The sequence below is a fragment of the Aplidium turbinatum genome, chromosome 3 (genome assembly GCF_918807975.1).
Source record: "Aplidium turbinatum chromosome 3, kaAplTurb1.1, whole genome shotgun sequence".
In the NCBI taxonomy this organism is placed as follows: Eukaryota; Metazoa; Chordata; class Ascidiacea; order Aplousobranchia; family Polyclinidae; genus Aplidium; species Aplidium turbinatum.
The window spans coordinates 26,145,120-26,158,240 of record NC_137474.1 but is presented as its reverse complement, the minus strand read 5'-3'; the positions used below and the strand labels follow the sequence as shown (position 1 = coordinate 26,158,240).

Sequence of the window (13,121 nt, the reverse complement as noted above, 5' to 3'; positions counted from 1 at the left end):
GTTTTGCCACTGATGTTATTGCATCACAAAAGTCCTGGTAGGCTTCTTCCACGTTGTTGGTGTGAGGGGATGGGAGATACTGTGTGGCTTCATTGGTGAGGAGGCTATAGTAATCCCAGTTAGCCATTCTGAAGTTCCATTGCTTAACAGGCTTGCTCGAGACAGGCATTATGAGCGTTGGAGCCGTGATAATCGAGGGTCGATGTTGGGACCTGGGGAACTTTTCTAGCACACGTCTGTCCAGTTGGCAATTATCAGGGTCATCACTTGCGAAAGCCAGATCGGGGTTTGTACCAGTGTTCCAGCGTCCGGAGAAGAAGCTCGCTGCACCCTTTGGATCGTACAGTAGGGTGAGGTTATTATTGGCTGACCATGAGGCCAGGCTTTCTCCGTCGGTGTTGGTGGTGTTGTAGCCCCAGTCAACGTGGTGGCAATTAAAATCGCCAGCATAGAGGCTGGGTTGGGGGAACACTGGGATGGCTGTTGGTGTAAAGCGTGAGGGTGGTGGCTTATAGACATTGATGATGTGATAACCTGATATGTCTATGCATAGCCACTCTACCTCCGATTGGGCACTGGACTGGTCTATTGGCGTCCAGCTCAGTTGCTCATGGACAAACGTGGCGAGGCCGTGTTTCCTGCTGATGGTTGCGCCTGCGAGTGTGAAGTTGGGTAATACCAACTTATCCACAGATGTGCAGTGGGTCTCCTGGAGGAGAATAACGAGGGCCTGATGTTTTGTGGCCAGATACTCGATGATGTTGAGCTTGCTGGCCGTAATGCCCTCGGTGTTCAGCTGCAGTACGGTGGGTCTTCGGTACTTTTCGACAGAGGAGCTGCCGCGCCCTGAGAAGGGCGTTTCCCTATCCACCCTGCGCTGAACCTGGGCCTGGTTTGCTCGAGTGTGACAAGCTTCACTTCGCATATCTTTTTTTCTTGAAGATATGGTACTGACGGGAGGGACCACGAGAAGGTGCTTGTTCTTCCCCCCCCCCCCCAATTAACGATTGATCACAATATAACAGTTAAATGTTGAGGAGCTTGTTATGTTAAAGGATAATGTATATTCGTCAGTACCTTTATAATTACACAAACGTACATTATAAGTTCAAACTGACAAGATGCTTTTCAATTTCGAGAATATGTTTGCCCTTAGAAAATCATAAACCGCATTATATTCAGTCACTTCACTTCTGTGATGCAACAATGAACAACCCCATTGTACCCCAGTTTGAATTAATCACCACAACACAAACATAGCACGATGAAAGATCGATGTTGCGCAAGAGCCAATAGTGTCTAACAATAACATGAACTGAGCCAGGCGTAGGTTCCTATTTGTCTTATTGAGAATCTCTTGACTTGTACTTTGATCAGCTTGCAATGAATTTTAAAATGCCATATTTGCTTCTCAGTGATGCTGCGTGATTCACAGCGAAACAAGCATGCCTGTGCAAATCACTTAGTCTTAGGGCGGAATTCAGATTTGCGTCTCAAAACAAGTCAGTGTTATGCATAAGTCAGACTTATATAGGCCAGGCTTATACGAGAAGCTTATTTGCGATGCAGAAACTCGACTTACGCGCGACTTATATAAGACCGTATTAAGCCTCTTTGTTTTCGCGCGAAAGAGAAATTGCTATAGCAACTCTTTGGTTGAGGTAATGAAGCGTGAAACTGAAGGCTGTAAAGCTGAGCTACATTCCTTCTGAACCACCAAATAAGGCAATGTTGTGCTTTAAACTCACAACTAAAAAAAGCACTTTTTTATGATGTTGAAATACGTTATAGTTGCATCAGTAAGTCGTTCGTTAACTAACGTAGATGCCAAGTAATCCATGACGTAACAGATCTAGCTCAAAAAGTTCATTCACAAGCAAGGAATACTCATTTAACAATGAAACAACGTAAAACAACGTTATGCCAATATGCACATGGCTTTCGTTTACAATAATTCATAAATTTGAAAGAATCAGGTTACTCAAGTTATTTTTGATGCCTAAATAGGAAAGTTTTGACTTTGCTTGCACAATCATGGCCAGGATTGACACATGATGCGCGGATTTTTGACAACAGCATCATTCGAGATAAATTTGAGAATGGAGAAATTGATGGAATCCTATTGGGTGACAATGGGTATGCACCGAGAAATACGCGCTACAATTCTGCAAACAGAACTTTGACTAACCCCGCCCAAGTCGCCATCGCTTCTCTGGAAATGGCCAGTTGCAAAAAATCGAAAGCTTATCAATAGCTGCAGTATGGGCGGTATTGCATGCGATCGGGCTGTCAACGTTTCGTCATTTTTAAACAATTTAAAGAGTTCCATAGTTGCAGTTTTGCTAAGACGGAAACGTTGACAAAACTGCTTGTCGCTAAGTTGAATAAAAGGATCTGCATGATCGCGAACAGGCCTTTCAATGTGAATATTTGCATACTCTTCATCGAAGAGTTGCCTAAAAGCAATGGTTTGCAAATTTGTGAGAAAACGAAAATACAATTATATGCAATAATATACTGTGACCTAAGTATCAAACCAAAACCTGTGTCAATAAAGCCAAGTTTCAGATGGATTAACTAACCCTAACTTTTTCAGCTGATCTGTGCCCAGACAGCAAGATTCGTCATTTTAACATTGATTCAACGCCTGCAGACGTTGAATCAATGTAAATATAACGGGTTTCAATGTAAATATTCCACCACTGGAAAGTCTTTGATGAGGTCAATAAGCAGTTGGCGTTCAGAATCGTTGTAATTAAATCCTCTTGGTATTTTTATTGAAATAAGAAATGATAATGCAATTTACATTAAAGGGTTACGGGAATTTGTATAAACTATGTTTATCTAAAAGCGCAGTAAACTCCCTCATCAAGTTGCTCACTGAATTTAAAGCAGTAGTTCATATCTTAGCGATAGTTAACTGACGCGAAGAAGTGTTTGCGTATAGCTGAGCTATATTCATGCTAAATCAACAAATAATGCAATGTTGTGCTATTTAAATCTACAACTAGAAAAAAGTCGTTTTTTGTGACGTTGAAATAGAAACGTTGTAGTTGCATCAGTAAGTTGTCCGTTAACGTAGATGCCAAGTAATCCATGACGCAACAGATCTGGCACAAAAATTTCCTTCACAAGCAAGTAATACTCATTAAGCACTGAAACAACGTTAAGACAACGTTATGCCAATACGCACATAGTTTTCGTTTGCAATAATTCATCAATTTGAAAGAATCAGATAACTCAGGTTATTTTTGATGCCTTGAAAGTTAAAAATTGTACAATTGTAGGAATACTGTTGCCAGTTTATGACTAAAAGGGCGGGCGCATAGACTCCCTTTGGTCTGAAAACTGTCAAATGTAAGATAGTTAATAGAGTTGTTTTTTCCTGGCATTGCAGACAAAGGAAAAAGTATGACCAATCACAATTATATGTTTGCAAACGTGATGTTACAAGCAGTATTACTAAACTGAGTGTCAGCGTCTGGTTATTCAACAACACAAAATAGGCATTTCAAAATTTACACCACCAGCAATAACACTAGTAACCTACTATTGTCAGCGTCTGAAAGAAGTCTAGTTCGAGGGAACAGTCCCGATCAAGCCAACTGTCAGACCGAAACTCTGCCTGCAACCAAGCTAAGATAACAGGCACACCTGCTTCACATTAAAAACTATCAAAAAAGTCTCGTGGCCTTTGCATCAGATGGTCTATTTAAAAAAAAATGCTGTAACAAACCTCCTACTTTCAATACCTCCAGTATTAGCCAAACACTTTTCCTTCAACAGAGGCTTAAACCACCTCCGCAGGTGGCTTATATCTTTCGGCTTTTAAGCCGAGTATAAGCCTTGCTAAAGCGTAAGTCTGCTTTCTGAATCGCAAAATCGACGCTTAACGCAGACTTTTGTCCAGACAGACTTAAGCCGCCTTAAGTCTGGTTTCTGAATTCCGCCCTTAAGGATTTATCTTTCTAAAGCAAAACCCGGAATCTCTCAGATGGTAGCCAAAATAAAAACAAAAGTCACATTTACACAAGTCTGTCCTGATAGCTTAGATAAGCAATCAACCATATGAACGACAAAAAGCAAGATCAAGTAGCGCTGGTTCAACATTCGGGGTGTAAATTGTCATCCATTCAGCGGCACCTAGTAGATAGAATCTTCACAGAAAACACTTAAACAAGCTGGAACCTCTCTGTCTCGATCTCGGTGACCGGGCCTGCGCTAGTGGTTCAATACCTCTACAAGTACGCGAAACTACCAAGATTAAGCTTTCTCAGTCCGAGGGTAAAAATTTCCGCAATCAAACATGCCATTATTAAATTAAACAGTACCGTATTTGTTTGAATTTGTCTTTATTAGTGTTTCATTGTTGGAATTATAGTATGATAGCATTTTACAACATACTGGGATCCGACAGAACCTTGGAAAATACCGTAGGGTTTCGAGATGTTTGTAAACGTTAATAACCACTGAGCCAGACAGTCAACTGCCCTCTACTTACGGTTAAAAGGTTTTCTCGTTTCTTGAGTAACTCGTCACGCATCGCTGCATCTTTCTCCTGCTGCTTTGAGTCTATCCAAACTCGTCGCTTGGCGGACTCGGCCAGTCTCTCTATGTTCTCCTTGTGGTCTCTCTCCACCTGCATCTGTGTAGTAGCAAACACCACCACAATTCATCAGTAGCCAACTACTGTAGCCAAGCGACAAATGCTAGACAAAATATTGTTGCGTGCGACCTTCAGGTATGCAGCGATGCATCACAAATTATTAAGAATGTTAAAAAAAAATTACACAAGATCTTTACTAAGGAAACACAGTGTCGCAGTCGATTCATGGTAAGAAAGTTGATTGTCAATGGTGTAGCCAGTTGATAAATACTTCATTCGCACTCTGACCATGCCATAGCGCCAAGACTCGAAATCGAGGTGGGAAGTACCTGCTTTACTTGCTGCTCTATCTCTTGCCGCTTCATCATCTGCTCGTGCGCTTCGAGCTCTTGCTTCGACATCGAGCCAACCATGATTATGTCGTCACGTACCACGTGATCAAACTCCTTCAGGTAGCTGGGCTGGCCGACACCGTCCACTTCATTTCGAAGGTTCGAGAATTCATCCTGGCAATCGAAGAGCGTTAGCAAGTGTGAGAATTAGTAATAAACATGAAGTGCATTAGTCTATCAGTCGGTTGACGTTTTTTGTGCGGAAGCCACGTTTTATTTGTGTGTAACTGTGTAAGTTAAATTTTATGGAATATGTCATGTCACGATAGCAATTTTTATCGACGACAAAACTACAACCGACATTTTATTTGATGTCTTGAACGTAGCAGTTGATTTTTTAAATTAGGCCTACACTTTTTGATCAATCTCACTCGGTATTGCAACCAAGTCAAATATTGTTACGTTATGTCTTATTTCGATCTCAGATACGTCTCAATGCTCTGGTCTTGTGGTTGCTAACCTTTTTATAGACCTCTACAAAGTTTAGCAATATTGCTTTCACTGCAAATAAACTGAATAGTATGCAGCAATGTGTAAAGTTGAACACAATCTATAAAAAGGATTTGACATGTTGTCCCTTTGCAATCCCAAAGGATAAAAAGTCAGTCCCACACCACAGCCTATTGATAGGTGGGGTTAAAGTACCAACTGGATGACAAATTGCTTGAAAACAGCCTTGCAGGGCATGCAGTACTGGCAACTTTCTTCTTCTGGCTTTATTCCCACTTCAAGTGGGGGAACCGGTGTGGATTGCAATCCTCCACATCACTCTGTTTGCACTTTGCAGTATCTTCTTCCCTCACTCCCACTATTTTTATATCTTCTGCTACAAAATCTCTCCATCTTCCTTTTGGCCTTTCTCGCTTTCTTTTACCAACTTCCACTTGTCTCATTCTACTTCCGACATAATCTTTGCCTCTTCTTACTACGTGACCAAAATATGTGCACGTGAGGGTCTCTTTCAGCTTATCTTTCAGTTCTTAGACTTGCATTTGTTTTCCAATCCTTTCATTTCTCACTAGGTCCACTTTTGTCAACTCCAGAGACTATCGCAGCATTTTCATGTCAGCCACTTGCCTTTTCCTCTGATTTTCTTCATCATCATCTTTCAATAACATCTAGAGTTTGAGATATTCTGTCTTTTGCCTGCTTAATTTCACCCCTCTATCCTCCATCGCTGCTATCTCAGCCTCCAGCCTCTGTTCCACTTCCACTTTACACACAGCACAACGTCGTTTGCAAACAGCATATTTCACGGTGCCTCTCTCTGGATATTTTCTGTCAAGCAACCCATAACAGAAAGAGGAATGGGTAAAAGCAGATTCATGATGCAGCCCGACCGTTACCTTAAACTTCTGAGTGATCCCTGCCACACTGCACTCGCGTCCTACTTCCTTACGTGCCATAGATCAGACGGACATACTTTTCTTCTGCTTCATTCGAAGAGTTCCAAATCTCCTGTCTTGGCACCTGATCACATGCCTTCTCTAGGTCGATAAATACACATTGCACGTCTTCTTGTCCCTCTCTGTATTTCCCCATCTGACGTGCTCTTTCCCGGCATAAAACCAAATTGCTGTTGTGAAACGGAAACTTTTTTCGGAATCTTTTATCTAATAACCTCTGCCACAACCAACATATACGAAGTGAGTTTGATGACATGATAATTGCCACGTACAGTCGTACTCTCCTGTATGTCTCCCTTCATTTTGAAAATTAACATTGAGGAATCGATGCTGGAGATGAAATCCATTTGTGAACGAGTGAAGAAGCATTTTCTGTCCATTGAATATATTTAGTCCACACTCTATTTGGTTTAAAATTCATTTTCAATTGCGTTAGCTAGCCTATCTTTGAATGGAATTATTTTTTGCTTGTAGCATTCCCACCCATGTCATGTTACATTCCAAAAACTTATTATGAACAGTTGTACACACTGTCACATGCTTATGAACGGCGATGTTGCTTTGCATCGCTTTTGGGGAAAACCCTAGTCATTTCCGTAAATGATTTAATCTTCATTTTTAGGGTTTGGCATAGATTTTTACCGCCTGCCGCCAACCCTTCCCATTCACCCGGGCTTGAGACTGGCAACCAGCTGGTCAGTGGGAGTCCACGTCTCAGTTTGGTAGGCTGGTCGTAAACAACAAGAGATGGCAAGGATTCGGTTTTTGCAGAGTAGCTATGGCGAGTAGCATGGCATGTGGCAGTGTTCATAAGCCTTCAACAAACACGCACGTGATAGCTTACGCAAACCTATGCGCTTTTTACTTAGACAATTTTAAGGTATGTTCCCTGTAGAAAGTCATACACCAAAAAATCCTCATGATAAGTATTAAAAAAGAAATAACTCCCAGTCTCCGGCAGCCCTTAAATGGGCAAGGGGTGCAAAGAATCTCCAGGTTGTCTGACAATGCTGTTAGAAATTCAGAGGTACGATTGGGTAGACTAAATGTGGGAAGCTTGCATTGTAGAGGTACTGTGGTGAGCGAAGAGCTGAGAATGAAGAAGGTAGGTGTTTGCTGTTTACAGGAAGTGCGATGATGGAACAAAAGAACCTAGTAATAAACGGGCTAGTTCTCGAGCCGCCATCTCCTAGTCTGCTCCAACATCAGCAAGTGGAAAGTTGAGACAGGTAGATAAGCTTGAGGCAGCCAATAACCATCATTTTATATATCCACAGATTACCATCTACCGTGGTAGGTCCCTTTGGTCAGATTAAGTCCCTCGCCTCCCTGGTAGTTAGTTTCCATGTAAGTATGGTGTGCCTGCTGAGTGTTTGAGTGTGTGGACGGCTCCCAGAGCGGACGCATTAATGATGAGTCAGGTAACAATTCCATTTATATGGAAAATTGCAAGGTGTAGTGGTATCCATCTTGAGCTCTGAGCGTTATACAAAAGAAAAAAAAAACTAGCCTCATGGGAAAAACACGGGGTCCACGTCTTTTAGGTGCAGACAGTTAGGCGCCGGTCAGATAGGCGAGCGCACTGTGGCGTCAGGATATTAAGGTGCGGAGCACTATGACGCCTGGTCAATGGTCATTTAGGTGCTATTCCTAGTAAAGTCTGCATGTTATATCAGTTTGGCAGGTAGGGCAATGCTTTTCACACAAAAAGTTATATTGAACAGAAAAATATGTTGTTTTGTTAATGCGAGTGCATTTATTTGTTGTTAGTTATGGCTTCAGTGAGTGAAGCTGCTTTATCCGGCAATGCTATTCACACAAAATGTTATATTGAACAGAAAAATATGTCATGGCTTCCGTGAGTGAAGCTGCTTGAACCGGCAATGCTTTTCACACAAAATGTTATATTGACCAGGAAAATATGTCATCGTTTCCGTGAGTGAAGCTGCTTACACCGGCAATGCTTTTTACACAAAATGTTATATTGAACAGAAAAATATATTGTTTTTTTAATGCGCGCGCGTGTTCGGCATTTATTTGTTGTTAGTTGTCACGATTCTTTCTATCTCTTACCAGGAAAGAGACTTGGAAAGGATTAATGACGGTGTTTAATGGAATATCACTGATGGGATATCACTAGTGAGATGATAAATGAAAATTCTTGAAGGACTTTAACGAATGGCTCAACACTTCCAACAAATAATCAAAGTAACAGTGAACACTGAACAGCAATAGATTCCAACACTTGTAACACTTATAATCGACTTTAGCATAATTCACTCACAGCTTCTCAAAATAATTGCATTATTTTCGTAGAAAGGTCACTTGCAGAGTTGTAGCAATGAGTTATTTATAGCGAGCACTATTCAACCAATGAGCAATTGGTGACTGGGTACTGTGCGAGTGTGTGTACCTGGTAATTGTTGCTGGGGAAATATTTAATGTTGAGCTTCTCATCGTGTTCAGCTCCCAACGATCTCAGCAAGTTGCTTAGCTCCGTCTCGGATTGGGCTGGTTCAAACCTGCAAAGTGACATCGGCTGAAGGTCACAAACTACACAAATGTAGCTTACTCATATTTTTTTACACAAGATGTAGACAACTTTGCAAATAACAATTCTTGCACAGTATAACACAGTACGCATACCCTTATTTCCTAGCAAAGTTACCACAGCAACAGTATTTTACGTGTTTTAACAGTAAAAGAATATCCTTTAAGACAGGAGAAAAGCATCACTATTGCTGAAAGGATCCTGTTAGCCTGTTAGGACAAAACCACATCACCATATTGCAAACATGCGTTCTTCTTCGCACTTCACAAAACAGACTATGTCAGAGCAGCTGTATGGAGGTGCAGCCGAGCGCATTAGTACCAGAAGTGTGCACTGTGCAGGAACTGGAATTTTGGAGTATGTAGGAACAGGAATCTTGTTTTTGACTGAGTCAGAGTGGAGATGGAGTCTGAAATTTTTGGCAAAGCAGGAGGCGGAGTCTTAATTTTTGCCAATTGATATTTTTAGCAAACAAATGTTTATGCTGTACTTGGTGTGTTGTTATTTTCGTGTAGCCTATTTCTATGGTTTTATTTTCCAAGCAGTAATTTTTTTATTTTAAACTACGTTTTTATAATTTAAAAAGGAGATAGGGAAGGTAAATGGTAAGAACGTTTTAAATATCTGGATTGTGGTTATAGTTTGCGTTGACAGTCGGAATGGAGTTTACAGTCAATATCCTCAAAATATTTGGAGCACGAGTGGAGTTTGGAGTCACACACTTCAGAGTCGAAGTGGAACAGGAGTCACGAAAACCTGATTCCATGGGTACACAAATGATTAGTATCGTATCCTGAACCAATACCTTCGCTGAGTATTAAGCAGGAATAAGATCCAGAATCAGCAAGTCTACATTTTTTGAAAAACTATAAACTGGGGCACAAAAGGTGGTAAGGAGTTTAATATAACGTACACAACTACACATTGCATGAGCAAATACTGCTTTTTAGCAAATGAAATTAATATTGTGCAACAAGCAGATATCTTACTCAACTAGAAACAGTTTATCGCAGTGTTATATTTATCAAATTTTAAATACAATTCAGAAACCTGGACAATTAACAAAACAATAACTAAAAGAACAAATGGGTTTGAAATGTTGGCGCTCTGAAAAATGCAGATAATTTCTTAGACAGCCAGAAAAACCAACCAAAGCGTTTTATAACAAGTTAATCAAACAAAGAATCTAATGAACAACTTCAATTTCTTGGACACATGCACCGAAAAGAAAAATTGGAGTACCTCTCTTCACAGGCAAAATTTAAGAGACTTTTCAATACTTTGAATCAAGTATGACAATGAAAGAAAAAGACCATTTTTAAAAAGTCTTTAACATGACATGAACCCGTGTCTAGCCATTCAGAGATGATTGAACATGCCAGCCACTAAAAGCGGCTCCAGGACAACATGTAAAGCAAATCAGATCAACCTGCAACTCAGTTCAGTGGGGAAAGAACAGTTATCGTCATGCGGTCCTTCCTGTAAGTAGTAGGAAAATGCGGAACGAAGACTGTTAAAACCGAACCTCAATCAGGAATGTTCAGAAGACATCCTTGTTGTGTGAATTATTTGTGTTTATTGTGTTTTTGTATATTGTTTTTTTTTCTCTTTCTTTTTCGCCAACATAACAAAATAAACTGAACTTCACGAGAATCGCCCTATTTAGAGCACGGGAGTTCCACTGTCGACAAGTACAGTCGTCCTACCATCCTACAGCTGAACATCGAGGGCATTGCTGGATGTGATTGAGCAGCTCGCTCAAAAGAACCGAGCTCTTGTCATCCTCCACGTTTGTCCATGCAAGCTTAAACTGGATGCTTGCAAACTCCTCCGCCGATTAGGTGGGACTGCGTGAACATTGAAAATTACAACGTCATCAATTCATACCAGCCACCATCTTCACGCTTAAACCTACCCAGTATCCACGCTGGCGATTTCAACCGCCAGCACACTGACTAGGGTTACAAGTACATCAACAGTGACGGAGAATGCCTGGCTGCATGGGCTGCAAACAACACCTCATTCTTCACAATCCAACCAGCTTCTGGTTCACACTGGGGATTGGGGAACAAGTACAAACCCCCGATCTGATTTTTGCAAGCATGGACACAGACAGCTCTCTTCTTGACAGATGTGTGCTGGAGAAGTTCCCACAATCTTCACAAAAATTCGCTTATTAAATAAAAGACACTGTCAATACTATCGCCTTTACACACTCTAGCCGGACAGCATGAATTACTGTACTGTCAAGTCAACACCCTTACGAGATACTCAGCACGGTCTTCTGACCAATGTCCTGTTAGTTTCAATAACATCGCATCACAACTAGTGAAAAACGGGACCATAAAACAGGCGACCACAAGTTCTCCAAACTTGCAATAGGGAATTGTTTGATCTCTGGAAAGTTCCAACACCAGATGAGGAAAGCATCTCCCGTAAATTCACACCAGATGAGTTCACCGGAATCACCGCTGCTGTTCATTCAACAAAGAAAATACGGCCCCTGGCTCTGACAACATCTGCTCCGAACTGGTACTTTATGGTGGCACTGCTATGGAGTCTTGGCTGCGCAAATTCCTGTTTTCCTGCTTATGCCAATTCAAAATCCCAAAATCTAGAGACATGCCAAAGTAGTCGCAACAACTAAGTCTCACAAACCACAAGAGGATCCGAAAAGCTATTGACCTATACCTCTTCTCTGCATCCTTTTTAAAAAAATTAAATGTCTCATCTACTGTACATTCGAGTTGAACCAATAGTAGATCCACACTTGCCCCAGGAGCAAGCTAGTTTTCGACATGGAAGACCTACTGTAAACCAAGCCACTCTCATGACTCAAGACATTGGAGACTGCTTTGAGCCAAAGAAGAAGACGGGTGCTTTGTTTCTTGACCTAGCAGCTAGACACTAGGGTGGAGTGAAAAAAATTATTTTCATATAAAAAAAACAGATGTTTTAAAAGGGTTTAGGCCTAACAATAACTTCCAAGGTGATTTTGGTTATCTGCTATATGTACCCAGGTGGCTAAATGTCCGAAAGGTCATGTGACCTTCAAAACTGGCAAAAATTTCTGAAGTTGAAAACCAGTAAAGGCAGAAAACTGCTTAAAATGCTCAGAAGGTCACAATGTTTATATCTGCTCTGATACCACATTTGCTTTTAAAAGTACCACATCGATCACAAATATGCAAAAACACAATTTACCCATGGTATCGACCTAATTCATAAAGAAAAAATTATTGTTTCTTGTAGAGGTGTTCAAACGTTGTTTTCTAAATCATTGTTTAGCTAGAGTAGTAATATACCCAAGGCCCCAAGCACACAATTATCTATTTGTTATGTTACACCAGAGGTGTGCAACTTGTGGGCCAAATACCGCCTGGGAAGCTAAACTATGTGGCTCGAAGCAGGCTTTTGTTTCTTCTGTTACAGAAATACTTTGAAATTAAACATACTACAGGCCTATTAGTCGATACAAAATACAAGTTTGCCAGCAGTCAAATCCGATATGCTCATTTGACCCGTCAGCATAAAAGGGACCAAACCCTTACATACACCATATCAGGCCGACCAAAACATACAATACCTAAACAGATAATCTGCATTAAAACTGAGGATGTGCCGATTAATCGGAATCGGCAGGCACCGGCAATTTTTGGAGAACCGGCATTTTTTTATCAAAGTTTCCTAATCAAAAGTATCGCGAGCGCGTGGAAAGACCGATCAAAGAACGGCTTCTTTGAACAACTGCATCAGCGTCGACGAGCATTCGGAGAGCGGTAGTCTAAATTATGAAGATTGTCCGCCATTTTGTAAACTCTTGTTTAGTAGGCACCAGATCAAAATACTTTGTTTCTTTGAAATGACAAAAAACGTTCAAGAAGAAAATCAGCCCAGATAAAATATAAAAGTTGAATGATTACACAACGGTTAGAAGTTAATGGAGAAATGGATTATTACGTAATAGTTATTATTTTAGTGCCGCTTGTAGTATGCGAGGCCCTAAAAGCAAGAAGAGAAAAAGCGAGGGAGTATAAATTGCAAAGAAAATGGGTCATTCCATGCCAAATGACCTAGACCTATCAGTCTGACCCTCTTCGATTTTGCTCAAACTTGGTCAAAATGTTATTTGGCATGATTTAGCCATGCATTACAAATTTTAGCTC

At 40.9% G+C, this 13,121-nt stretch overlaps 1 protein-coding gene across 1 annotated transcript in view; it reads right to left on the bottom strand.

The window, feature by feature from the left end:
• Positions 1-13,121, bottom strand: part of LOC145767112 (uncharacterized) — a 54,344-nt gene that overhangs the window by 29,414 nt on the left and 11,809 nt on the right. The window contains exons 3-5 of the mRNA XM_082578868.1: positions 8,818-8,926; positions 4,936-5,112; positions 4,502-4,645 (exon numbers count right to left, since the gene is read on the bottom strand). Coding sequence (XP_082434994.1) covers positions 4,502-4,645; positions 4,936-5,112; positions 8,818-8,926 — 430 coding nt within the window. The remainder of the gene's footprint in view (positions 1-4,501; positions 4,646-4,935; positions 5,113-8,817; positions 8,927-13,121) is intronic.